Genomic DNA, 25849 nt, shown 5'->3' on the forward strand with positions numbered 1-25849 from the left:
CGTTTAAAGGGAGGGCGGGGGAATCGGCCAACTAGATTCCGGTACCCAGATCGGTGACGTTCACACCCCGGAATGCTCACAGATCACACTCAGTCCGGGTCTGAATCCCCGCAGACTCTGCAGCTGGTTCCTTCCATCTGCAGTGAACTGATTCCCCCACAGCCTGAAACAAGTCCAGGAATAAAGAGGAAACAGATTAAACAACAGTGTCAATAACTGAGACTGGGGTTAATATTTCAACAACATTTACAGAATAAAATCACAGGAGAAGCCCGCGGATCCCCTGATATTTTACCAGGTTAAACATTACCACAAACACTTACCGGATCAGTTCTAGTCTCGGGTGGGTCTGTATGAGGCGGCGGAGAGCGGGGACACATCGGTCCGTGAGGGAGTTGTATCCCAGGTTCAGCTCCGACAGTGAATGGTTTGTACTGAGAGCGGAGACGAGATCCTCGACTCCAGAAACTGTGAGACCGACATTGTACAGCCTGGAGATGAGAGAGAGAGTGAGGGTGACAGAGAGACAGGAGACGGTGCAAATCCACAGTGTTTATCAGTGACACAATTACTGATCATATTGATGTTAAATGTCAGACACCCAGTGAGTGTAAACACAATCTCTCACAGTCTGGGACTTACCCCAGTATCTGTATTTTACAGTCCGGGTTCCCCAGAGCCGCAGACACCAGTTTCACTCCGGAATCTCGTAGGTCATTGTCACCCAGTCTAAACAAAAAACAGACAGAGTAAGAAACAAACTGATACAAACCGTGGGGTTAAGATAACTTCTCGCAAACGGATATTTCTGGAAGCACCTCAGCAAACTATTTAAATACATCTCTGTGGTTGTGGTGTTTGGTGACTTTCACCATTTATTCTCATTCCCCGACCGACTGGGAAATGTTCCCCGTGTAGAGAACGGCTGCGACACGCCTGACCCGAGGAGGAGGGGGGATGGGCTCGACCACCGGCGTCCCGGGGAAGGGGGGAGTAAGGAATCGATCACCGCCAATTCGGGGGAGGGTAAAATAGGAGTGGGGTCGTGCACAGGGACGCCGGCCCCATAGAAGATTTGCTGGTCGGAAGAAGAAAATAAGGAAACCATTTTAAAGTTCAGTGTTAGCTTCAAACGGACAGTTACCCCAGGTGCTGACACTTGTGCAGAGCCGGTCCCAGACGCTGGAGACCTTCACACTGAATGCGGCAGTTATCCACATCGAGGTGTTTGATTGTATCACAGAACCTGACGACATGAGACAGGACCGTACAGTCAATCGGGGTCAGTCCCAGTCCACGGAATGAAAGCGTTTCCACAGATCCCAGTGTCTGTTGAGCCAGTGCAGGATTCTGAGACTCAAATAGGTAGTGCAGCGTGTTCAGGAGTCTCCGTTTACCTGCCACGCTCCTTGTGTTTACAACCTGGCGTTGAACTTCGAACTTCACCCAGTCAATCACTCGGCAAGTTGTTTCATTTGGAAATGGACCCAGAAACTCCTCCAGGACCCGAGCTGAACATGGGGAGGAGAGACCAGCGATAAAACGGAGAAATACCTCATATCGCCCGTCTGTCGTACTGCGGGCTTCAATGAGGAGTTTCATGATATCCTCGCGATCTGGAGTCAGGAATTGTGCGAGTGCGGCTACAAACTCTTGGATGGTGAGGTGCGGGAAGGTGTACACCACGCTCCGGGTTGAATCCTCTCTTTCCAAAAGTTCCATCAGGAACCCGGACAGGAACTGGGAAGGCTGCAGATTGTACTTGATCAAATCTCCATCTGTGAACACAATGTTCTTCTCGGACACTCCAGTGAAGGCCATCTGACCAACCCTCAGTAACACCTCACGGAGGTTCTCAATCTCACGGCCGTGGTTTTTCAGGATGTTGTAAATAAAGTAGCAATATAGTTGGGTGATGGTCTTGGGAACTCGCTGCAGGTCCAGGTGTGTTTGTGTGAAGAAGGGGCCCAATGTCTGGCCGAGGATCCAGCAGTAGGAGGGGTTGTAACTCATGGTGTACAGGATCTCGTTCTCCTTCACATGTTTGAAAACAGCTGCTGCCACCGTCTGATCTTCAAATTGCCTGGTGAAATATTCCTCCCGTTCTACACCAACAAATCCCAGGATTTCAGCCCAGACACTGATCTGTGCCTTTTCCAGTAAATGTAACGCAGTGGGGCGGGTGGTCACTAACACTGAACACCCTGGGAGCAGCTTGTGCTGGATTAAATTGTACACAATATCAGACACTTCACACCACCACTCGGGATCTGGGCACTGGTGCTTAGGTTCTGTATCTCTCCGACTGTCAGCAAAATCGATTCTGCCCTTGAATTCATCCAGACCGTCGAATATAAACAGCAATCCCTCTGGGTTCTTCCAGACCTCTCCCAGGCCATTCCCAAAGTAAGGATACTGTTCCAGAATCAGTTCCCTCAGGTTTATTTTGTGTTTAATCATGTTTAAATCCCGGAATTTGAATATGAAGACAAACTGGAATTGATGAAATATTTTCTGTGTGGCACAGTCATGAACAATCTTTTGCACCATTGTTGTTTTTCCAATCCCCGGGCCTCCGGCCACGGCAGCCGAACTGCCAGATTTGGATTTGTTCGCTGAAATGTTCTGGAATAATTGATCAGCGCGTATTTTTTCAAACTCTCCCCCGAGATGTTCCTCTCTCCACTCTTCATGGTCCCGGCCTCTTGCCAGCAGCTCATGTTCCACCAGTGTCCGATCACGAACAGTGGAGATGATTGTAAGCTCAACGTATCGATCAAGCAACTGAAAAACCTTAACCTTCTCATTCATCACGATTGTGTTCACGCTCAGTGTTGCAGTCTGGGCCTTTAGGGTCTCCCTGTGCTTCTGCTGAACATCTTTTATCAGGTGAGAAAAACAAGAGTTCCTGAAATTAGATTCATCATGCAAAGAAAAGCACATTCACAATGTTATAATAGAGTCACAGTGATACAGTGTGGAAACAGGCCTTTCCGCACAACTTGCCCACACCGGCCAACAATGTCCCAGCTACACTAGCCCCACTTGCTTGCGATTGGTCCATATCCCTCCAAACCTGTCCTGTCCATGCAGCTGTCTTAACTGTTTCTTAAAGGATTGGTTAGTCCCAGCCTCAAATAATTCCTCTGGCAGCATATTCCATACACCCGCCACCCTTTGTGTGAAAAGGTTACCCTCGGATTCCTATTAAATGTTGTCTCAGTCATGTTGAACCTATGTCGTGTGGTTCTCGATTCCCCTACTCTGGGCAAGGTATTCTGTGCATCTAACCGATCTATTCCTCTCATGATTGTGTACGCTTCCATAAGGCCACCCTCATTCTCCTGCGCCACATGGAATAGAGACCAGCCTACTCAACATTCCCCTATAGCTCATACCTTCTTGTGCTGGCAACATCCTCGTAAATCTTTTCTGAACCCTTTCCAGCTTGACAATATCTTTCTTGTAGCATAGTGCCCAGAACTGAGCACATTATTCCAAATGCGGACTCACCAACGTCTGATACAACTGCAACGTGACCTCCAACCGTCTATACTCAATCCTCTGCCTGATGAAGGCCAGTACCATAGACGTTTTGACCACCTTATCTATCGGCCACCCGGCCTTCAATGTATCATGCATCGGAAGTCCTAGATCCCTCTGCTCTACAACACTACCAGAGGCCTACCATTTACTGTGTAGATCCTGCCCTTGTTCGATGTTCCAAAATGCAACACCTCACACTTCTCTGTATAAAATTCCATCAACCAATCCTCCGTCCAGCTAGCCAATCGATCCAGATCCTGATCTTTCACAACCACCTTTACCATCTGCGAAACCATTAACTTTTGCCCTGAGTATAAATGTAGAACCATAGAAAAATTGGTGCGGGGGAGGAGGGGGGGGGGGGGTCCCTTCGAGCCAGCACGATTGCGGATGTGATTGCGGATGTGATCACCCACAATCAATTACCCAGCCTGCCTTCTCCCCATATCCATTGGTTCCGATATCCCCTATCTAACTCTTTTAAATGTATCCAGTGAATTGACCTCTACTGCCTTCTGTGGCAGAGATTCCGCAAATTCACAACTCTCTAGGTGAATTTGTTTTGTCCTCTCAGTTTTAAATGGCCTCGTTGCGGACACGGAGCTGTCCGTCAACGAACGAGGCAGGATGCGAAGTTTGTCCAAACACGAAATACTTTATTGCTACTATAAGTCTCACAACTCACCACCACGTGCGCGTGATTATAACTAATCTTTCCTCGTGTGATAGTCCCGCCATCCTCGTGAACCTACGCTGCACAGTGCCAAATTAGGAGACAAAAACTGCACTCAATATTCCAGATGTGGTCTCACCGGGGCCCTGTACAGCTGTGGAATGAACTCTTTACTCATATACTCAAATGTTCTCGTTGTGAAAGCCAACATGCTCTTGAGGCAGTGCAGTGTAGGTTCATCAGGTTAATCTCCGGGATGGCGGGACTGTCATATGCGGATAGTTTGGAAAAACAGGGTTTGTATTCATTGGAATTTATAAGGATGAGAGGAGAGTTTATAGAAACGTACAACATTGTAAAAGGACTGGACAAGCTAGATGAAGAATAAATGTTCCCAATTTTGGGGGAGTCCAGAACCAGGGGCCACAGTCTATGAAAAAAAGGGGAGGCAATTTAAATCTGAGATGAGAAAACACATTTTCACCCAGAGAGTTGTGAATCTGTGACATTCTCTGCCACAGAGGGCAGTGGAGGTCAATTCACCAGATGAATTTAAAAGAGAGTTAGTTAGAACTCTAGCGGCTAGCGGAATCATGTGATATGGGGAGAAGGCAGGCACGGATTACTGACTGTGGATGATCAGCCTTGATCACAATGAATGGCGCTGCTGGCTCGTAGGACCAAATGGCCTCCTCGTGCACCTATGTGCTATGTTTCTACGTCATTCGCTTTCTTCACTGCCAGCTCTACCTACATGGGTACTTTCAATGACTGTTGTATGAGGACATCCAGATCTCGTTGCAACAGCAAGGGCTCGTTTCAACATCCAGGTCTCGTATGTTCTCATCCATTTCGTTGTTGTAGATTACAAAGAGTAACGGGTCCAGTGCCGAACCCTGAGGAACACCTCTAGTCACAGGCCTCCAGTCCGAGAAGCAACCATCAACAATCACCCTCTGCTTCCTTCCATGAAGCCAATTTGCTATCCTTTCAGCTATCTGTCCTTGGATTCCAGACGAATCTAACCTTCCAGGACAGCCTTCCATGCGGAACCATGTCGAATGACTTACTGAAATTCATGTACACAACATCTGCAGCTCTGCCCTCATCGTCCGTTCTGGCCACGTCTTCAAAAATATCAATCACATTTGTGAGACACGAGCGCCCACGTACAAAAGCACTGTGACTATCCGTAACCAGCCCTTGCCCATCCAAATGGCAATCTCACCTATCCCTCAGAATCTAGTATCTTTCCAACTACATATGTTAAGTTCACCGGCCTATAATTCCCAGCACTTTCTCTGCAGCCAATCTTGAAAAGATGCACACCATTAGCCACCCTGCCGTCTGCCGGCACATCTCCTGCATTTAACGGAGGAACTCGTAAATTTCAACCAGTTTCGTCTTTGTTTCCTGCAATGGCCACGGATATATCTGGTCAGGCTCTGGAGATTTGTCTGCCTGCAAACACGACAGTACCTTCAGTAATTATTTGACGATAACAATGTCTGCTCTCGAGACACTTCCAGTGACTGCCCCAAGTTCCTCCGTCCCATCGTCTTTCTCCTCGGTAAATACAAGGATACATACTAATTTAGTAGGCCCCTATCCTGTGACACCACACAAAGGTAACCACTTTGATTCCAGAGAGGTCCCACTCTCTCTCTCTAGTTACCATTTCCCCCCTTATGTATTTATGAAATAATTTGGGATTGTCCTTAATGCAACCCTCCAGAGCTATTTACTGGCCCCTTTTGCCCTCCTGATCTCCTTTTTCAGTTATGTTTCTTAGTTCCCGAAACTCATGCAAAGATGTACTTGATCCCGGCCGCCGACACTTGTCCCATGGATACTTCTCGTTTTTGACCAACCCCTCATTTCCCTCGTCAGCCAATCTTCCTTGCGCTTGCCAGCTCTGCCCTTCACTCTAACGGGGACGTACATATCCTGAGTTTTCGTCAGCACACTTTTGAAAACATCCCCCTCGGCTGATGTTCTTCTCCCCTCAAAAAACCTGCTGCAGTCAACTTGAGCGAGACGTTCTCATTACCCCAAAGTTGGCCTTACCGCATTTCAGCACTTGAACCCTCTCCGTCCCAATCCATACCATCATAAACCTAATCAAACTGTGGTCACTGTTCCCAAAAGGCTCCTCCGCAAACACTTCATTAACTTTCCCTACCCAATGACCCAATATTAGATCTAACGTTGTCTTCTCACGTGTGTGTGTGTGTGTGTGGGGGGGGAGGCATACATGCTGCTTGACAAAAGTATCCTGAGCACTTTTGGGGAATTACACCTCATTGCAATCCTTCACACTATGATTTACCTAGCCTACATTGGGAAAGTTAAAAGCTCCTACTGCAACACACTTATTTGGGTGGGCGGCGCGACTCACGTCGCAGCGGCCTCTGCAGTCCGTCTGTTTTGTTTTTATTATTTTTTGTCTCGTTTGAATGTAGTTCTTTTTTTAACTGAGTATGTGTGGTGGGGGGCGGGGGGGGGTGGTGGTGCAACTTTTAAAATATGTTCCCTGTAAGGAGAACCCGACCTTTTCTCTGTCGGGTCTCCGTTGTCGTTGGGGCTTCAATGAGGTTCAAATGACAACAAATAAATTGTATTGTATTGTATTTGACCTGCAGCTGACTGCAATCCCCCGGCACATTTGTTCTTCTAATTGCCGTTGACTTTTCGGGAATCTGTAGGACACCACGAACATGGTGATCATCCTTTACTCATTTCTCAGCTCTTCCCATATAGCATTACTAAATGACCCTCTCCCCTCTTTTTTCCTAATCCCAGTCTCTCCTGAAGCTCCTGTACCCCGGCAACATTGAGCTGCCAGTCCTGGCCCTCCCTTAACTAGGTTTCATTCATGGCTACAATGTCCCAGTCGCTCGTCCCTACCCATGCCCCAAACCCATCCGCCTTACCCGTCAGGCCCCTTGCATTAAAATATGTGTGGTTTAAACCAATCCCCCTTCCTTACTGTCCACATTTCACCAGTCTATTCTATCAACTAACCTTTCCCACACCACCCTCCGTACCAACGTCAAGCCTGTCACTTGCCTCTGTCCTGTAGGAGCTCCCCCCACCCCCCCAGCAAATCTAATTTAAACCCTCTCGAGCAGTATTAGCAAAGCTTCCCGCTAGGATGTTGGTCCCCCTCCAGTTCAGGTGGAACCCGTCTCTTTTGTTCAGGCCACACCTGCCCCAAAAGAGGTCCCAATGATCCAGACATCTAAAACACTGCTCCCTGCAACAATTCCTCGACCACACGCTTATTCCCCTCTCTTTCTATTCTTCCCTTCACTAGCAGGAGTTATTAGAAGCAATCCTGAGTATTTGAAGCAATACCCTGCAGGTCCTGCTTTCAGTCTTCTACCCAATACCGTAAACGTGTGTTGCAGAACCTCCTTCCCCTTCCTACCTTTGTCGTTTGTGCCATCATGCACAACAACCCCTGGCCGCTCTGCCTCATTGTTGAGGATGTCGTGCGGCCGCTCCTGAACGCTGGCATAAAGGAGGACACACACCGTCCTGAAGTCGCACCTGCAGTCGCAGGATCTCCTGTCCGAAACTCTGACTATTGAGTCATCTACATTACGCTTTGCGTGTAATATTACGCTTATTAGTTGACTGTGTTATTGATTATACATTATTTGATTGTTATTGTGTTTACTGGTCGACCAAGCAAAACTAAATTGGAAAAATAATATTTGGACAGGAATATGGATTGGAAATGTTTAGAGGGTATTGGGCAATCGCGGCTTGTCGGGAGAGCTTCAATGGGGTATTTTGGGTGGTGTGGACAAATTAGACCTCAAATCCTGTTTCCGTGCTGTACGATAGTGTAAATCTGATACTACAACTCTAACTTAAAGCATATGCAAAGCAGGAATAAAATAGTTTCGCTGAAAGCGGAAGGTGCCAGTTATCCTGGTGTGCCAACGTTCATTCATCAGTGTACTTCCAATATTTAAGACTGTCATTGACCCGTCTCTCCAATAATTACAAAGGGCAGCAGAATACCCAGGATTGTTCCTTAGTTTATGGAAGACAGTGGAGATTTACCAGAAAATTGTAGGCCGGTGAACCTCGTCAATGGCCCATGCTCCCAAGAGGAGCAAAGGGAAGAAGAAGAAGAAGAAAAAGAGAAGAAGAAGAAGAAGAAGAAGAGAAGAAGAAGAAGAAGAAGAAGAAGAAGAAGAAGAAGAAGAAGAAGAAGAAGAAGAAGAAGAAGAAGAAGAAGAAGAAGAAGAAGAAGAAGAAGCAGAAGAAGAAGAAGAAGAAGAAGAAGAAGAAGAAGAAGAAGAATAAGAAGAAGAAGAAGAAGAAGAAGAAGAGGAAGAAGAAGAAGAAGAAGAGGAAGAAGACGAAGAAGAAGAAGAAGAAGAAGAAGAAGAAGAAGAAGAAGAAGAAGAATAAGAAGAAGAAGAAAGAAGAAGAAGAAGAAGAATAAGAAGAAGAAGAAGAAGAAGAAATGAGGAGGAGGAGGAGGAGGAGGAGAGGAGGAGGAGAAGAAGAAGAAGAAGAAGAAGAATAAGAAGAAGAAGAAGAAGAAGAAGAAGAAGAAGAAGAAGAAGAAGAAGAAGAAGAAGAAGAAGAAGAAGAAGAAGAAGAAGAAGAAGAAGAAGAAGAAGAAGAAGAAGAAGAACAACAACAACAACAACAACAACAACAACAACAACAACAACAACAACAACAACAACAACAACAACAACAACAACAACAACAACAACAACAACAACAACAACAACAACAACAACGACAACTTCGTCAGTGGTTGGGAAGCCTTTGGAGAGGGTTCTTTGTAATATGATTTGCTCGTACATGGAATAGCATAGGACAATTGGGGTAAGTCAGCGTGACTTTGTGCACAACTGGTCATGGCATATGAATTACTGAGCTTTGGCAAAGGTGATGTAGGTGATCGATGAGGGAAGGACAGGAATGTTTTCTACATGGACATTTCAAAGGCATGGAATAAATCCCATCATGGTAGGCTGATCCAGAAGATGAAGGTACATGCGATGTGGTAATTCATGGTAAATTGCTCAGTTGCATGACAATAAACTCACTTGAACTTGAACTTGATTCAGAACTGATAGTGTGTGGATGACTGTGTAGGAAGAGGGTTATTCTGGCTTGACGACTGTGACTGATGGAGCCCGTAGTGGTCTGTGCTCAGAAATGTACTGTTTATGATATATGAAAATGACTTGGACGTAAATGTAGATGGGTTGGTTACTAAATTTGCAGACACAAACAAAATTGGCGAAATTGCGGAGAGTTATGGCAGTTGTCAAAGTATGTTGCGGGATTTGCATTAGTTACTAAACTAGTCAGATAAATGGCAGATGGAATTAAAGACATTCTTAAAGTGTCATTTATTGCACTTTAAGATAGCGAAAGGTATGCAGTTATGGCAATGCCCTCAACAGCATTGATACTCAGAGCGATCTTCGTGGAGCAAAGCCATAACCCCTGAATGTGCGGACAGTGGATACATGGTAAAGAAAGTATATGGTATGCGTTCTCAGTATGAGAATCATGAATTCATGCTGTAGCTTTACAGGACAAAAATGAAAGTACTAGAGTAACTCAGGGCCATGCTCAAGCCTGGAGAACGTGGGTTGGAGACGTGTCGTATCATAAAACTTCTGCAGACTGTTTATAGTGGAGATGGGTGGAGAAAGCTGGGAGACCAGCTGCCTCCCAGTGCCAGAGACCCGGGTTTGATCCTAACCTGGGTGCTGCCTGTGGAGTTTGGACCTTCTCTCTGTACCGCGTGGGTTATTTCCGAGCCCTTCACATTCCCCCCACATCGCAAAGACGTTGGTTCATTGGACCTCTGTAAATTCCCCCTAACCTGCAAGATGTCGATATAAAGATGGGATAAAATAGGAACGGCAGATCGATGGACCAGTACACAAGGTTGGCGAGAACGTGGAATTGATTACCTTTCAGATTAGGAGTTGTTTTCAAGGAAACCCTCAAGGCTTTGAACGACTGGATCAGATCAGAACCTATTGGAATAAATTCATGGGATGAGTCTGAGTTGCATTTTAACGAAATGGACATATTCCGTATAGAAAAATGAGTATCATGTACCTTCTTCCCCCATTGCTTTCAGCAATTCCTCCAATTTGGGGAGTAGGTGGTGCATTTTCATGAAGCATTTCCATATCATTTTACGGACCCGGGGCTCTTTCTCCATTACCAGGTTGAGAAGCGTGGAACCGGCCGCACGGCTTCCTCCCTTCGTGCGTTTGATGACTTGCTGTGAAGATCCGTAGAGACAAGCAGCTATAGAACAGTACAACACGGAAACGGAACCCTCGCAAAACATGTCGATGAGTTTACTGGCCTCACAGTGCTTTAAGTGGTAGAGTGATAGAGCAGTGTATAACAGGAAGACAGGCCATTCAGCCCACACATAACTATTGTGTCACGATTGGTTGGAAATGCTGCAAGCGACGTGAATCATTGAAACGCTTTGTGTTCTCTCAGAGTGTTTGCCACCACATCCTGAATATAATGGTGACTGCCCTTTAGTGAGTTATATTACAGAGAACGGTGCAGTACAAGAATGGACCCTTCGGCCAACAATATGTATGCATGAAAACATTTGATTATCAGCGCAAGTAACCTACTCATCCATTCCTCTTCCTACCTTGTACTCCTGTTCACTGAAATATCTCTTGTATGCTAGGACGAAGACGACACTCTCCACCGTCTCATGAATCGCCTCTTCCAGCCTCTCGCGGTAATGATTTGTTAATTCGACCAGCTGCGAATCATCACAACTTTCCAGGAGCTCCGTCATGGAAGACATTGGTCGAGCTGTGGTGAATAATAATAATGGAATCATCCAAGGTTGTCTATTTTTATCCACTGATAGCTGCACTTGGAGTGTCACCACCCCACTCTGCTAAAAGGTGGACCACATGTCGGAGATGAGGTGCTCCGCTCGGCTGGTAGCTGTTCGGCAACGCGCCGCTGTTTACCCGAACACTGCATGGAGGGATACCCGCCTGCGATCCTCGGCATTCCTGACTAAAGTCCCCAGGCTAACGCTGTAGCTCCTGCTCGCTACCTTATTCCCTGCGGCATCTAAACAATGTGGTAAGTCACAACGATTGTCCCTCGCCCACTGTTCAATCCCACGTGTGCTCGCTCTTTTTTGATCCTGGTTGGGCACGATATCGAGACTTTTTGATAAACACACCGTTACGAAATTAAACTCTATTTACTCTTACACTTTAGCTTTTGGTTTCAAGTACAGAATTCAGCAACACAACGTGGAACAGGCCCATCGGTCCACCGAGTCCAGGCCGATCAACAATCGATCTCCCGTTCTATGTTTTCTCGCATTCTACATTTTGGGACAAATTTATCGAGGCCAATTAACATTCATGCCCGCATGTCTTTGGGATGTGGGATGAAACACACCTCGTCACAGGACTCCATACAGCCAGTGGCCGTGGTTGGAATGAAACCCGAGTCACTGACCGCGTGGGGGCAGCGGTGCTACCAGCTGCGTCTCTGTGCTGACACTTATTATTGTCAAATGTACAGACAGTGAAAATATTTGTTTGTGTGCTACCCAATAAAATCAGATAATAATAATAATGTATAAGTACAATCAAGCCAAACATAAATACAGCAGGTAGAGTGAACAGAAAAATACCTGATTTGAGATTTTGGTTTCTGCATTTAGTGATACAGTTTCAGAGAAAACGTCCAACGTCTGCAGTGAAAATGTTTGTTAAATTCGGAACTGTACCCTGAGCTACCGTTCAGTAGTCTGATAACAGCACAATAAAAGTGCGCGGGATTCAAAGTAACGTGGTCTATCAATTCAGAACTGAATTCAAGTGGCTGCTTCACAGCGACGTGCAAGAAATGGATGAAAATGGATCGGGTGAGGGCAGAGGTCAGTTTTGCGGCATCGGTCAGCATGGAAATTGTGGGCCGAAAAGATGTTTCCTGTGCTGTATTTTTCTATACTCTATCTACCTTTGTTGATACATGTATAAAATCGCCACGTATTATTTTACATTTGGCCTTGTTATTTCAAACACACCTCTTGCATTCTGTAATGCTGATGATAAAATACAATTTTATTTAAATGGCTCGTTTTGATCTTTCTTTCCAATGTAGGCAATTTCAAATTATTTCTCCCTCGCTACCTGGTAGAATCATGGAAGTAAGGCAGCATGGACAGAGGCGCTTCAGCGAAACACGGACGTGTCAACCAGGGTGCCCATTTGGACCTAGTCCTATTTGGCTATGTTTGCCCTTATCGCTCCAAACCGTTATTGTCCATGTACCTGCCCAAATGTCATTAAAATTGTGTTATTGTACATACAACTGGCTGCTCATTTCATATATCCAGGGGTATCTGCGGTCGTTTTAGATGGATTAAAACATCAAGGACTAGTGGGCATAGATTTAAGGTGTGAGTTGGACCCGCATGGCATTCCACTGTCAGGGATGGAGATGGCGGCAGGTAACATAGTGGTATTCGATAAATTTAATGTAGGAACACTGATATGCTGCGAATCGATCAATGTTCAATTGGAAGATACTCAATGGCCACAGGCCATTCGGCCCATTGACTTCATGACGACCGTTGATCACCCGATCACACTAGTTCTACGTTATCCCACTAACTTCACATGCAGACACATATTATTTTGACGTGGCATCATGTTCTGCACAGACCGTGTGGACCAAGGGGCAAGTACTGCAGTGTAATATTCTACACGAATGTATCCAGAAACAAATTCGATCATTCGATTCCTTATCTTCTTTCCTTAACCCGATGCATAACCACTATCCCAGCATCCCATCCGCAAATTTTCTGTGACCCCTCCCACCTTCACTGGCTTTACATTTCACTCGTTTACTCAAACATCGTCGAATATCAGGACCTTTGTCCCGCTTTGTATTTAGTCTCATTTAGTCCAGCGTTATCTCCCTTTCATATTTGAACATTCTTCTGCCTTCTGCCAATCAACCCCCGCCCCACCTCAGCTATATCCAGCTGTCACTTGCCAAGCTCACATCCATTTCCCAGCTTCTCTCCCCACTACAAACAATCCTGTGGGGCTCAGGTCATCTCTGACCATCCTAATTACTTTGTTATCCCCATATCCCATATAAACCTCATTGAACACGCTGAGACTGGTTTCCTGTCCCTGACATACTGTAGTTCATTATTTTTCTTGAACAGACCATCGTTTTTGAACCAAGGTTCACTGAAGTTATCTTGTTTGCTTCTTACGCCAACTGACAGGCTGAGTATGAAATGTTATCTCGCGTTCAAAAACCTCCATTTATCGCATGCTCTTTCCTCTCCGGTATCTGCTCCTCAGCACCCATCTAATGACCCTGATACAGACAGATGTGGTCTCTCAATCCTGTACTTCTTCCGGCTCAGGTCTTTTGCGCTTCTGTCGTTCTCCTCTTCCCTCTCCCCATGTGAGCTGCGGGTCAGTGAACCCGATTCGGACGCATTTAAGGCCATGTATAACGAAGGTAGTTTTTTTACACACCGTCGCCTTTCCTTGTTGTCGAGGTCCGTGGATCTCCTCCGATGTCCGCTCCATCAGCCATAATAGCGACTGCTGTTCACACGCTCCCACTGCTCTGTAATAAACAGAATAAAGTCTAACGTTACACAACAATACGAAGGAGATGGACAACACTTTCGGCCGTCGGGATCACACACTGTCAACCGATGGGAGGAGAGTTTCCTGGGTTTTTTTCTTCTTTTAACAGCTAACTGATTTTTGAGGAACAAAAATCACAAATGGGATGCCCAATGGTTTGGGACGTCTGGAGTTGATGCACACACATGTTTTTCCCGTCTGCCCCACAATCCCATCCGTTAGTCCCAAGTCCTGCATTCAGATACAACACCCACCGACTTTAGACTAGAGATAGACCGCGGAAACAGGCCCTTCGGCTCATCACGGACGTGCCGACCAGCGATCACTAGCATTATCCAACACGAGGGATAATTTTACAACTGAAAAAAGCTAATTACCAACAAACCCGAATGTAATTTAATACAAATTTTAAAGAAGCAGACAATTTGAGACCCTTCTTCAGATTATTGAATCATGAGAGGAATAGATCGGGTAAAATGCACGGTCTCTTGCCCAGATTAGATGAATTAGGACCAAATTTGGACCAGAGGACGTAAGTGTTAGAGTGAAGTTGAAACGATTTAATAGGAATCTGAGGGGTAACTTTTTCCAACAGTGGGGGATGGGTGTATGGAACAAGCTGCCAAATGAGGTAGTTGTGGCAGGATAATCCAACATGCTGGAATAACTCAGCGGTACAGGCTGGTGGGAAGGAATGGGGGGAAGGAATGGGGGCCGGAGGAGGAATGGGCCTATTCCAACGTTAAGGAACAGGTACATGGATGGGAAAGGCCATAGCGATAAGGGCCAAACGCGGGCTGATGTGTCTAGGGTAGCTGGGACATGTTGGGCGCAGTGGGCAAGTTGGGCCGAAGGGCCTGTTTCTAGGCTGTATCATTATATGACAATGAGTAATACCCCCCCTCCCCCCAAGTGATTCCTCGCACCACGTCTCCAATCTCTCCCTCTTACACATTCCCCAAAGTCCCCCACAAACCACATTCAGTCTCAAAAGTCCATCGCCCCCCTCTCCACACAGAAATCTCCCCTACTTCGGACCAAGCTCTCTTGCCGCTCCTTAATTCTTGCGCATATCTCATCTCCAACCTCTCTTTCACCTCCTTCCCTCCAACCTTTCCATCTTCTCCTGCTCCTTAATCCCTCATCTCTTCGGCTAATAACCCTTAACTCCTTCCCCCACACCCTCTCCCTTCCTCTTTCCACAACCCACTCCCCTTACCCGCAATGCTGCGCCTAATCCACTCGCGTCTAACCGATCTCTTACCCTTTTCACAAACTCTTCCCACAACCACCATACCTACCCCTTCATACAACCTTTTCCTCCGAACCATTTCGCTCACCGATCTCCCAACCTCCGCATCAACCATTTCTACCAGCCCTTCCCCAAACCTCTCCTCCAAGCTTCCCATCCCCCTCCAACCCTCCCCCCTTACCTTGTCCCCTAAACACCCCCTTCTCCCCAAACCCCCTCCCTTACACTTGCGCCCACTCTCCCTTTCCACCAACCTCGCCCACGCCCCGTTCTCCCAAGCTTTCCCTCAACCCTCTCGACTGCAAACTCTCACCCGTCCCCTCTGCATTCCAATCTCACCCCTCCATCACCCCCTTCGTACCAACATACCCCCCACTGTTTCCTCACTACATTCTTCCTCATATCTCACCTTCAACCTCGTCTTCACCTCCCTACAACCCTCTCCCATACCCCTCCTCACCAACCTCTCCGTTTTCCACTTCTCCACTCTCCCTCAACTCTATCCACTGCAAAATATCATCCCCCCCCCCTCTCCACCCCAATATTACTCCTACATCGCCCACACCTTACGGACCAAGCTCTCTCTCATTGCCACTTAATTCTTGTCATATCTCGCCTGCTGCCGCCCACACCTTCTCACACAACCTTCCTCATTTTCCTGCCCCACAATCCTCCTCATCCCGTCCACTAATACCGCGTCACTCATTCCACCAACCCCTTTCTTCCCCAACGCCCCCCATCAATCCCACCCTTAAACCATTCCATCTTCCCCAAAACCGTTCCTCAACCCCCTCCACTGCAGTACGACTTGCCGCCTCTTCACCCCAAACTCACCCCCTTCGTACCAACCCACACTTCACCGAGTCTTCCCTACACCCTTCCTCGTATGGCACCTCCAAATTCTCTCACGCATTCCCGCAACCCTCTACTTCACCCCTCGATTCCAATCACTTCCTCATCCCCCAAAAGCTTTCCCTCACCCCTCCCTTCCCCTCCAACCTCTCCCTCTTGCACTTCCCCCAAACTCTCCAACTCCTCCACTACAAAATCACCCTCCCCCTTCCTCACTACCCCAAAAATCACACCCCACCATCTTATCAGCCTATATCTCGATATCCATTAATTATTGCTTAGATCTCACCAGCAACCTCTCCCTCACCTCCTTATCCAATCTTTCCTTCTCCTCCTTCACCCCAATGTCCCTCAAATACTTCCCCAATATGCCCTCATTCCATCCCAAAATCCATTCCCTCACTCCCTCCCATTCGACCTTGCCCTCGTCCCCATATTCTCCCTCAAAACCGTTCATTCCGCGCATCAATCAGCTGTCCCTCCGATTCAACCACAACCGACTTTGTCCAATAATAATAATAATAATAATAATAATGTTTATTTATATAGCACTTTTCAACGAAACCAATATTTGAACCAAAGTGCTTTACAGAGATTGATTAAATTAATTGAACAGATCAAATGTCAATAAATCCATACAAAACAAAAAAGAGAAAAAGAAAAAAAGACACAGAACAGTACACTATAGAAATCAACATGAAACGTCCCCCCACAGCAGAATTCACTGTGAGGGAAGGCACTAAAAATATCCAGGTTCTCCCCCTCATAGTCCACCCGAGGTCCGGGCCTATATCTGGGCTCCTCAGCCAACCCGGTGTTTTCAGGCCCTCTTTCCGCGAAGCTGGATCATCGGCGTCTGGTGAACATCCTTCAGCGGCTTGGATTGAAGCGGCCGCTTCCTCCCCGAAGACTGCAATGACCAAAGTTCACAGGCCGCGCCGGCCGGACCTCCGACTTTGGCGATCTTGGATCCCAGGCTCCGCAGTGCTGTAAATCCAGTGCCGCCCGCCCGCGGCTGGACGCTCTGTAGCCGCAACTCAACAATGTCGCAGTCGGTTAAAGTTATTCGTTTATTAATTTATCTGTGTTGAATCTTTGCTGGCAATGGTAATTTATTATTGTGCGGAAGTTCTCCGACTTCACCAGGAAAATTCGAAAGAGGAATGTCCCCGCCGTAACTAACCCAGATGTTGAACGATGATTTCCGTATCTCATTCAGAAATGTAGTTAATCTTTTGCAGACATTCTCTGTTATCATAACTGGAGATATAATTTGGCTGAAACGGTACTATTTTTGGTCCTGAATGTACCCAACTGGTTCTCTCTCTCTATCATTAAACAACTTCTAGCAGCTAGATTGAACGCGGTCCAAAAACCCCACAAATGTTTGCCTTATTCACGTATCATCCTACTATGATCAATGGATTTGTACAAATGAGATACTTTTACTCAGATAGCCGATTGCTCCAACTTGGAAGTACGGCTTTCTATACACCCCCGCAATCCACTGCACAATTGTTCATCTAACATCCGTTGACTATTTGCTGGATTGTAGCACAACCATCCATGCAAGTGAACCATTGTAAAGTGTCTCATGCACCTGTAATTTCATATCGGTCGAATGCAATTTTGTTGCCCTCAATTAAAAAATGCATCTCGCCCAATTCTCTTCCCACAGAATTTGTCTTGGCCACAGCATCTTTATAAAGGCGCACGTGGTCTCCTTCCCTGCCCCTCCCCCTCACCCAGCCACCTGTCTGTAATCATTCTGTATCCAATGCGCATGCACATGTTTATGTCCTGACTCCTCCCCTCATAATTTCACATATTTCTACTATTTTTGCAAAATTCTAGACTGCTACGTTTGCCCGTGCGAAACGCAATTGGCCGCTGTAATTCCTACCCAGGAAGTTTGATATAAATGGTTTAAAAATGAACCCCATTGGTCAGTTCCATAAAGGTGTGAAGTTGCTGCTTAATACAAAAGCCATCAATTTAAGTTTTCCACTGCCGGAGCATGAAAGCAGCCTCCAGAATCTGATCCCAGCGAGTCAGCCGTAAATGATCGCACCCTGAATAAAGTTCATCTCAGTCTGAGAATGATTAACTGTGTTCATCACTTTATCATTTGATGCCTCCAGACCATGGTTCCAAGGCCTGTTCCGCATGACGTAATGCTGCGGCGATTCGGATTGTTGGAACAGATTCCTCACCTTGCCTGCATACATAATATATCCTCCAGCCTTTCCCTCTCCGCCTCACAAGAAATGCCATGAGCTGGGGCCAGATGTGATATCCAGCCTCAGCCTGGTGATACATTGTTCACCAAATAATCAATTATTCACAGGATAATAACTGCCTGATAGACTGTCAGATGTGTATGTGTTCACCGTACTGAGTTATTACAGTTATGGACATTGTGCAACAGGACCGTGACTATAACCTCCTGGAGAAAAGACTCCGGTTAACGATTAATTTTTTGACCAATTTGTTCATCACTACAGTTGTGAAAAATGGCAGATCGACTGGAATTATATGGATTACTCGAATGGATTATAACACCAATTGTTTATAGCTGTTGTTCTCATTCACAAGCTCTGCCCACATTAACCCACCACCCGCACGGTGACAATTATTGATCACCGATATTGTTGACGACGACCTGTTGCCACGGCTGGTCCTGCATGTCAGCAAGAACGGTCTCAAGATTTAAAACTTGCTTATAACTGGGAGCAAGGGATTAAAATTATTATCAGCAGCTGCTGAGATTACTCGAGGAATTTTGGTTTGGAATTTTGACAAATACGTATCGTGAAACAAAGACATATTTCCTTGCAGACCCATTATTGAAACATGAATCTAGAGATACAATTGAGCACCTGCAGAAAATACTACAATGTGAGATTTTCCTATTAATTCACAATGCCGTTACCCCATATAGTTTGTGTTCCTACCTGCCGCTGACCTCCCGATTCTGCTTCAAGCGAAACCGAGTGATTGAGTTTTATAGATCCTAACAGTGAGTGAACACCCCTGACTAAAGTTCAGCTTAAATCTCTGGACTTCAGCCTCATCAGCAAACACGTCTACACCTTGATCCCTGATGCTGATACAGATTTACACAGAAACTCTTTCAAACGAAGCGTTCCAACACATTGTTTGATAAAAAACTTGCAACATAAGTCTGTATATCCCTTTTTGCGCGGTCTTCATAATAGAGCTTTTGTTTCGTTTTCTTGTTTTTTCCCTTTCTATGGCCTATTTCTTAACTTTTTTCCCTAACTTTGCTTAATGGGTCTTTCTTTTTGATCACCCTTTCACAATATCAAGACTTTCTCTCACTTTCTTTACTTTCTTTATTTCTCTTTCTTTTTAAAGCTTTTAAAAAATGAAGTGGTACAATAATTGTAATAAGAAATATTTGGCTTGTACTATTGTAATGTACTGTAATTCTAATAAATAAAATTATTTTTAAAAAAAGAAAAGAAACACTTACAACATCAGCGCATGGTAACAATAACCACGTCACCACAACACTTGTAACAGTTTCAGAGTGGGCGTAATTGTCACTGCATCAGGTCTTCACCCTGCACCCCAATTCCTCACCAGTCTTATTTTATTAAGCATCTGACATTGGAAGTTACTCAGAGATCATTACCCTCAAAGTCCTACGCCATAATCTTTTGCATACCCCCCAGCCCCCCCCCTCCCCACCCCCACCAGTTTCCACTCAGCACGACCCCATAGTCAATTCGAACCATGCCTCTCATAATTTTATATTTGCCTATTATTCTTGCAAACCTCTACATTGTTACGTTTGCCCGCGGAAAACATTATTGACCACGATAATTCCTACATAGCAAATGTGACAAAATGGTTAAATATGAACCCCATTGAACAGTTACATAAAAATGTGACGTGGCAGTTTTATCCGAAAACCACAGGTTAAAGTTTGTCTACTGCCCCACCTGTAATGTCTCCAGATTCCGATCGCATCCACTCAGCTTTATGGGCTCTAAAGGTAAATTAATAGACGCTGGGCAAAGTTCATCTCTGTCTGATAATGTTTAACTCAGTTCACAGTTTTATCAGATTATGCCTCCACACCCTGTTTCTAAGACACAGGATTGTTCTGCACCACGCACTGATCCGTGTGATTCGGATTGTTGAAACGTTGCCCGTTTTCTCCACTTGCCTGGTTACAGTCTTTCCCTCTCTTCCTCTCGAGAAATGCCATGCATGAGCTGTGGCCAGATGTGATATCCCGCCTCAGCCTGGTGACACATTGTTCACCAAGTAACATGTTATTTGCAGGATAATAACTTCCAGAGAGACTCTCGAATCTCGGCGAAACACCAAGGGGCAGAAAACGCTAGTGGGAGTTGTGTCCAGGCCATCTAACAGTAGTAGTGGAGTTGGGGATGGCATCAAACATGAAATTAGTAATGCGTGCAACAAAGATAAAATAGTTACTATGTGTGATTTCAATCTAAATACAGATTGGGTGAATCAAATTGGCAGGGGTGCTGAGGAAGAGGATTTCTTAGAATGTATACGGGATAGGTTTATAAACCACCATTTAGAGGAACCAACGAGAGAGTAACGATGATTGGAAGGGGTAGTTGGCAGTCTTGCTGTGCGTGGCCCCTTGGCAAGAGTGACCATAATATGGTTGAATTCTTCATTAGGATGGAGAGTGACATTGTTAATTCAGAAACAAGAGTTCTGAACTTAAAGAAAGTAAACTTTGAGGGTGTGAGACGTGAATTGGCCAAGATGGACTGGCAATTGATTCTTAAAGGGTTGACTGTGGATATGCAATGGAAGGCATTTAAACGCTGCATGGATGAACTACAACCTTTTTTCATCCCAGTTTGGCAAAATAATACATCAGGGTAGTGCATCAGTGGATAACAAAGGAAATCAGGGATAGTATCAAAACAAAGGATGACGCAAACAAATTAGCCAGAAAAAATCAGCCTACCAGAGGACTGAGAGAAATCCAGAGTCCAGCAGAGGAGGACAAAGGGCTTAATTAGAAAGGGAAAAAAGATTATGAAAGAAAACTGGCAGGGCACATAAAAACTGACTGCAAAGGTTTTTATAGATATGTGAAGATAAAAAGATTAGTTAAAATAAATGAAGGTCCCTTGCAGTCAGAAACAGGTGAATTGATCATGGGGAACAATGACATGGCAGACCAATTGAATAACTACTTTGGTTCTGTCTTCACTAAGGAAGACTTAATTAATCTGCGGACATAGCATGGAACCGGGGTTCAAATGAGATGGAGGAAGTGGGTGAAATCCAGGTTAGCCGGGAAGTGGTGTTAGGTAAATTGCATGGATTAAAGGCCGATAAATCCTCAGGGCCAGATAGGCTGCACCCCAGAGTACTTAAGGAAGTAGCCCCAGAAATAGTGGATGCATTAGTAATAATTATTCAAAACTCTTTAGATTCTGGAATAGTTCATGAGGATTGGAAGGTCGCTAATGTAACCACACTTTTTAAAAAGTGAGGGAGAGAGAAAACGGGGAATTACAGACCAGTTAGTCTAACATCGGTAGTGGGGAAACTGCTAGTCAGTTATTAAAGATGGGATAGCAGCACATTTGGAAAGTGGTGAAATCATTGGACAAAGTTAGCACGGATTTATGAAAGGTAAATCATGTCTGACCAATTTTTCTAGGAAGTAACTAGAGGAGTGGTTAAGGGAGAACCAGTGGATGTGGTATATCTGGACTTTCGGAAGGCTTTCGACAAGGTCCCACATAAGAGATTAGTATGCAAACTTAAAGTACACGGTATTGGGGGTTCAGTATTGATGTGGATCGAGAACTGGCTGGCAGAAAGGAAGCAAAGAGTAGGAGTTAACGGATCCTTTTCAGAATGGCTGGCAGTGACTAGTGGGGTACCGCAAGGTTCAGTGTTGGGACCCCCGCTATTTACAATATATATTAATGATTTGGACGAGGGAATTGAATTCAACATCTCAAAGTTTGCGGATGTCACGAAGCTGGGAGGCAGTGTTAGCTGTGAGGAGGATGCTAGGAGGCTGCAAGATGACTTGGATAGGCTGGTTTAGTGGGCAAATGCATGGCAGATGCCGTATAATGTGGACAAATGTCAGGTTATGCACTTTGGTGGAAAAAAACAGGAAAGTGGACTATTACCTGGATGGTGGCCGATTAGGAAAAGGGGAGATGCAACGAGTCCTGGGTGTCATGGTACACCGGTCATTGAAAGTAGGCATGCAGTTGCAGCAGGCCGTGAAGAAAGCGAATGGTATGTTAGCATTCATAGCAAAAGGATTTGAGTATAGGAGCAGAGAGGTTCTACTGCAGTTGTACAGGGTCTTGGTGAGACCACACCTGGAGTATTGCGTACAGTTTTGGTCTCATAATCTGATAGAGGACATTCTTGCCATAGAGGCAGTACAGCGAAGGTTCACCCGACTGACGCCTGGGATGTCAGAACTTTCATATGAAGAAATACTGGATAGTCTCGACTTGTACTCGCTAGAATTTAGGAGATTGAGGGGGAATCTTATAGAAACTTACAAAATTCTTAAGGGGTTGGACAAGCTAGATGCAGGAAGATTGTTCCCGATTTTGGGAAAGTCCAGGACAAGGGGTCTCAGTTTAAGGATAAAGGGGGAATCTTTTAGGACTGAGATGAGAAAAACATTTTTTGCACGAGAGGTGAATTTCTGGAATTCTCTGTCACAGAAGGTAGTTGAGGCCATTTCATTGGCTATATTTAAGAGGGAGTTTGATGTAGCCCTTGTGGCTAAAGGGATCATGCGGTATGGAGAGAAGGCAGGTACAGGATACTGAGTTTGTTGATCAGCCATGATCATATTGAATGGCGGTGCAGGCTCGAAGGGCCGAATAGCCTACTCCAGCACCTATTTTCTATGTTTCTATGTATGTTTCTATGAGGTCACCGGCCTCCAGGAACAAGGTTGCCGCAGAGATGCCCGCGGGCCCACTCTCCGGTAAATGGTGAATATCTGGAAACACTCTTCCCTCTTGCCCACTGTCTGTTACGTTCAGCAGATCCTGGTGGTACACGTTAGGATTGTAGCTGCACTAATCCTAGCGTCAAGGCATTTCGAAATTAAATCCGATTCTAGTGTCCATCCTGGGTTATTACAGTTATGGACATTGTGCAGCAGGACCGTGACTATAACCTCCAGGAAATAAGACTCTGGTTAACGGTTAGAGTTCTCAGATGAGACTAATATGTCTACAATTTAGTTGTTTTCATGTTGACGTTTCGAATCAGAGTGAAAGCGAACTTATACTGAGTGTATCTGTAATTTTTTTTCTATCCGTTGATATATTTTACCTGTTAATTTCACAATTATTTTTCAATCTGTCAGATGTTCACATATTATCGATAGAATGAAAAGCTGCGAAAATCGTAATCATTGGATCTTCTAACCGTGATCAAGATAAATGAATCATATGGAACCCAGAAGCTGAGATTCCCCTCAGTATATTCATCTGTGGAGACGACCGTGGCATTCTGTGTTACTCATTGTGGGGCTATTCAATTAACAGATCTGCCTGGGGCAAGAGATTTGTCCACTAGTTTTGGTTTCAAAGTTTTCACTATAAAAGACAACACCATACTATATCCAACGAACTTGCTAATTACGAATAATATAGATGGAGTAAAACGCTGAATACTTTGCAATACACTTTCCTTTTGCACACTGTCTGTGACATGTAGCAAGATCCTGGCCGTACACGTTAGGATTGTAGCTGCACTAATCCTAGCCCGAAGTGCGTAGTTACCAGTCAGAATTATGCTCAATGAAGCATTCATCTATTATTTCTGCTACAAATAAAGTCACAAACTAAACATATTCACCAATCAAGACATGATATATGCCACAATGACATGCAGCAACATCATAATACAGTATCTCAACTATTTTTACACATGGCAATTAATGCAATTTCTAATAGTCCTTTCCATTTCCAAACAAAAATGTGGATTATTCAGCGTATGCTCAACCTGTTTCAATAAATCCTGGACCATGGTAAAATATATGCTTACACATGCACACTACATATTGATGCATACATGTTTTCTGTGAAGGACCGAAAATTATCATGACATGGCAATAGCATGGGTCGTTATTGCTATTGGTACAGAAACGCTCTAGTTTCCCACATAGTTTATCCACAACAAAATATACAGGTTGCAAGGAATCTCTAAAGGCATTTTATGATAATAGCTGTTAAAACCGACTATACCCACCTGACAGTTTATGTATTACACTAACTAAAAAGAAATGGCCAAAGGACATAAAGCCAGCAAATGTTCTTTTGCTAATATGTTTAACAACATTTCCGGACATTCACATTAGATGTACGTGTTGTGGACAGCAATGCAGATACCCAGTTAATTGTACGCACAATACTTTTTTTTAAATGATTGATAAACGCTGTTTCCATCATTCCCATTTCAGAATTAACGTTAAAATTTCAACTGAAATAACTCCTGACCAACGTTATGATGTATATGACCGATTGTAGAAGTAAGACCTGGATAAATCCAACGTAACTACAGTACTAATACTCCATATTAAGAGCATTGATTTGCCATTATAAAATTGTCATTATAAACGTATAAGATCGTTAAGGACTTGGACACGCTAGAGGCAGGAAACACATTCCCGATGTTGGGGCAGTCCAAAAACAGGGGCCACAGTTTAAGAATAAGGAGTAAGCCATTTAGAACGGAGACGAGGAAACACTTTTTCTCACGGAGTCTGTGGAATTCTCTGCCTCAGAGGCCGGTTCTCTGGATGCTTTCAAGAGATAGCTAGATAGGGCTCTTAAAATAGCGGAGTCAGGGGATATGGGGAGAAGGCAGGAACGGGGTGCTGACTGGGGATGATCAGCTATGATCACAGTGAATGGCGGTGCTGGCTCGAAGGGCCAAATGGCCTGCTCCTGCACCTATTGTCTATTGTCTATTGTCTATTGTCTATTCAAATGAATTTTGTAATGACGTGTCAACGGTAGCAGTGACAATCGAACACTGCGTTTTTAATGTTTCACATGTTCACAATTTAATTAATCCATCTTTATGGAATAAAACATATACTATCATTGGGAATTAAAACATATTTGACTGCATTACGTTATCAAACATAGTCAAGGTTCGCTCTGAAGACATTTCCAGCACTATGGGGTCAGGGGGGGGGGTGGTGTGAATCCGTGCGGCGTGGATAGATGGCGGGCGGGTGGAGGTGGGGGAGGGGGGGGGGGCGGTTGAGAAGGCAATCGGTGTGGTATGGATAGATTGAGAGGTGAATTAGTACGTGTTGGTTAGAGTATGTAATATTGTGAGGGGGAGAGCACGGGGGATAGCAGTGGTGTTGAATGTGGGGGGGGGGGTCAGTACAGGATGGATGGGGGGTTGAGTACAGGATGAATGGGTGTTTCAGTACAGGCTGAATGGGTGCTCAATACAGGATGAATGGGGGGTCAGTGCAGGATGAATGGGAGGGGGCTCAGTACAGGATGAATGGGGGGCTCAGTACAGGATGAATGGGGGGCTCAGTACAGGATGAATGGGGGTGGACAAAAGTGCTGGAGAAACACAGCAGGTGAGGCAGCGTCTATGGAGCGAAGACAATAGGCAACGTTTCGTGTCGAGACCCTTCTTCAGACTGTTCACCCCATTCTTCGTGAATGCAGGATGATTTTGGGGACCAGTGTGGGATGGATGGGGTGGCAGGAGAAACAATGGATAGGGTGCCGAACGCATAATGAATAGATGGGGCGGCGAAGGGGGCAAAGGGGTTTAGATGGGTATGGGAGCACA

General features: G+C 45.2%; 1 protein-coding gene across 1 annotated transcript; it reads right to left on the reverse strand.

Moving 5' to 3' along the window:
- Positions 1-304: 304 nt before the first annotated feature.
- LOC129695027 (NACHT, LRR and PYD domains-containing protein 3-like) lies at positions 305-11048 on the reverse strand. The gene is made up of 6 exons (XM_055631791.1): positions 10896-11048; positions 10334-10598; positions 10183-10248; positions 1145-2879; positions 643-729; positions 305-491 (listed from the first exon to the last, which is right to left on the reverse strand). Exons 1-6 carry the CDS (start codon positions 11046-11048, stop codon positions 320-322), a joined length of 2478 nt encoding a protein of 825 aa, XP_055487766.1. The 3' UTR covers positions 305-319.
- Between the last annotated feature and the right edge of the window lie 14801 nt (positions 11049-25849).

Source organism: Leucoraja erinacea, unplaced genomic scaffold, assembly GCF_028641065.1.
Source record: "Leucoraja erinacea ecotype New England unplaced genomic scaffold, Leri_hhj_1 Leri_913S, whole genome shotgun sequence".
Taxonomy (NCBI): Eukaryota; Metazoa; Chordata; class Chondrichthyes; order Rajiformes; family Rajidae; genus Leucoraja; species Leucoraja erinaceus.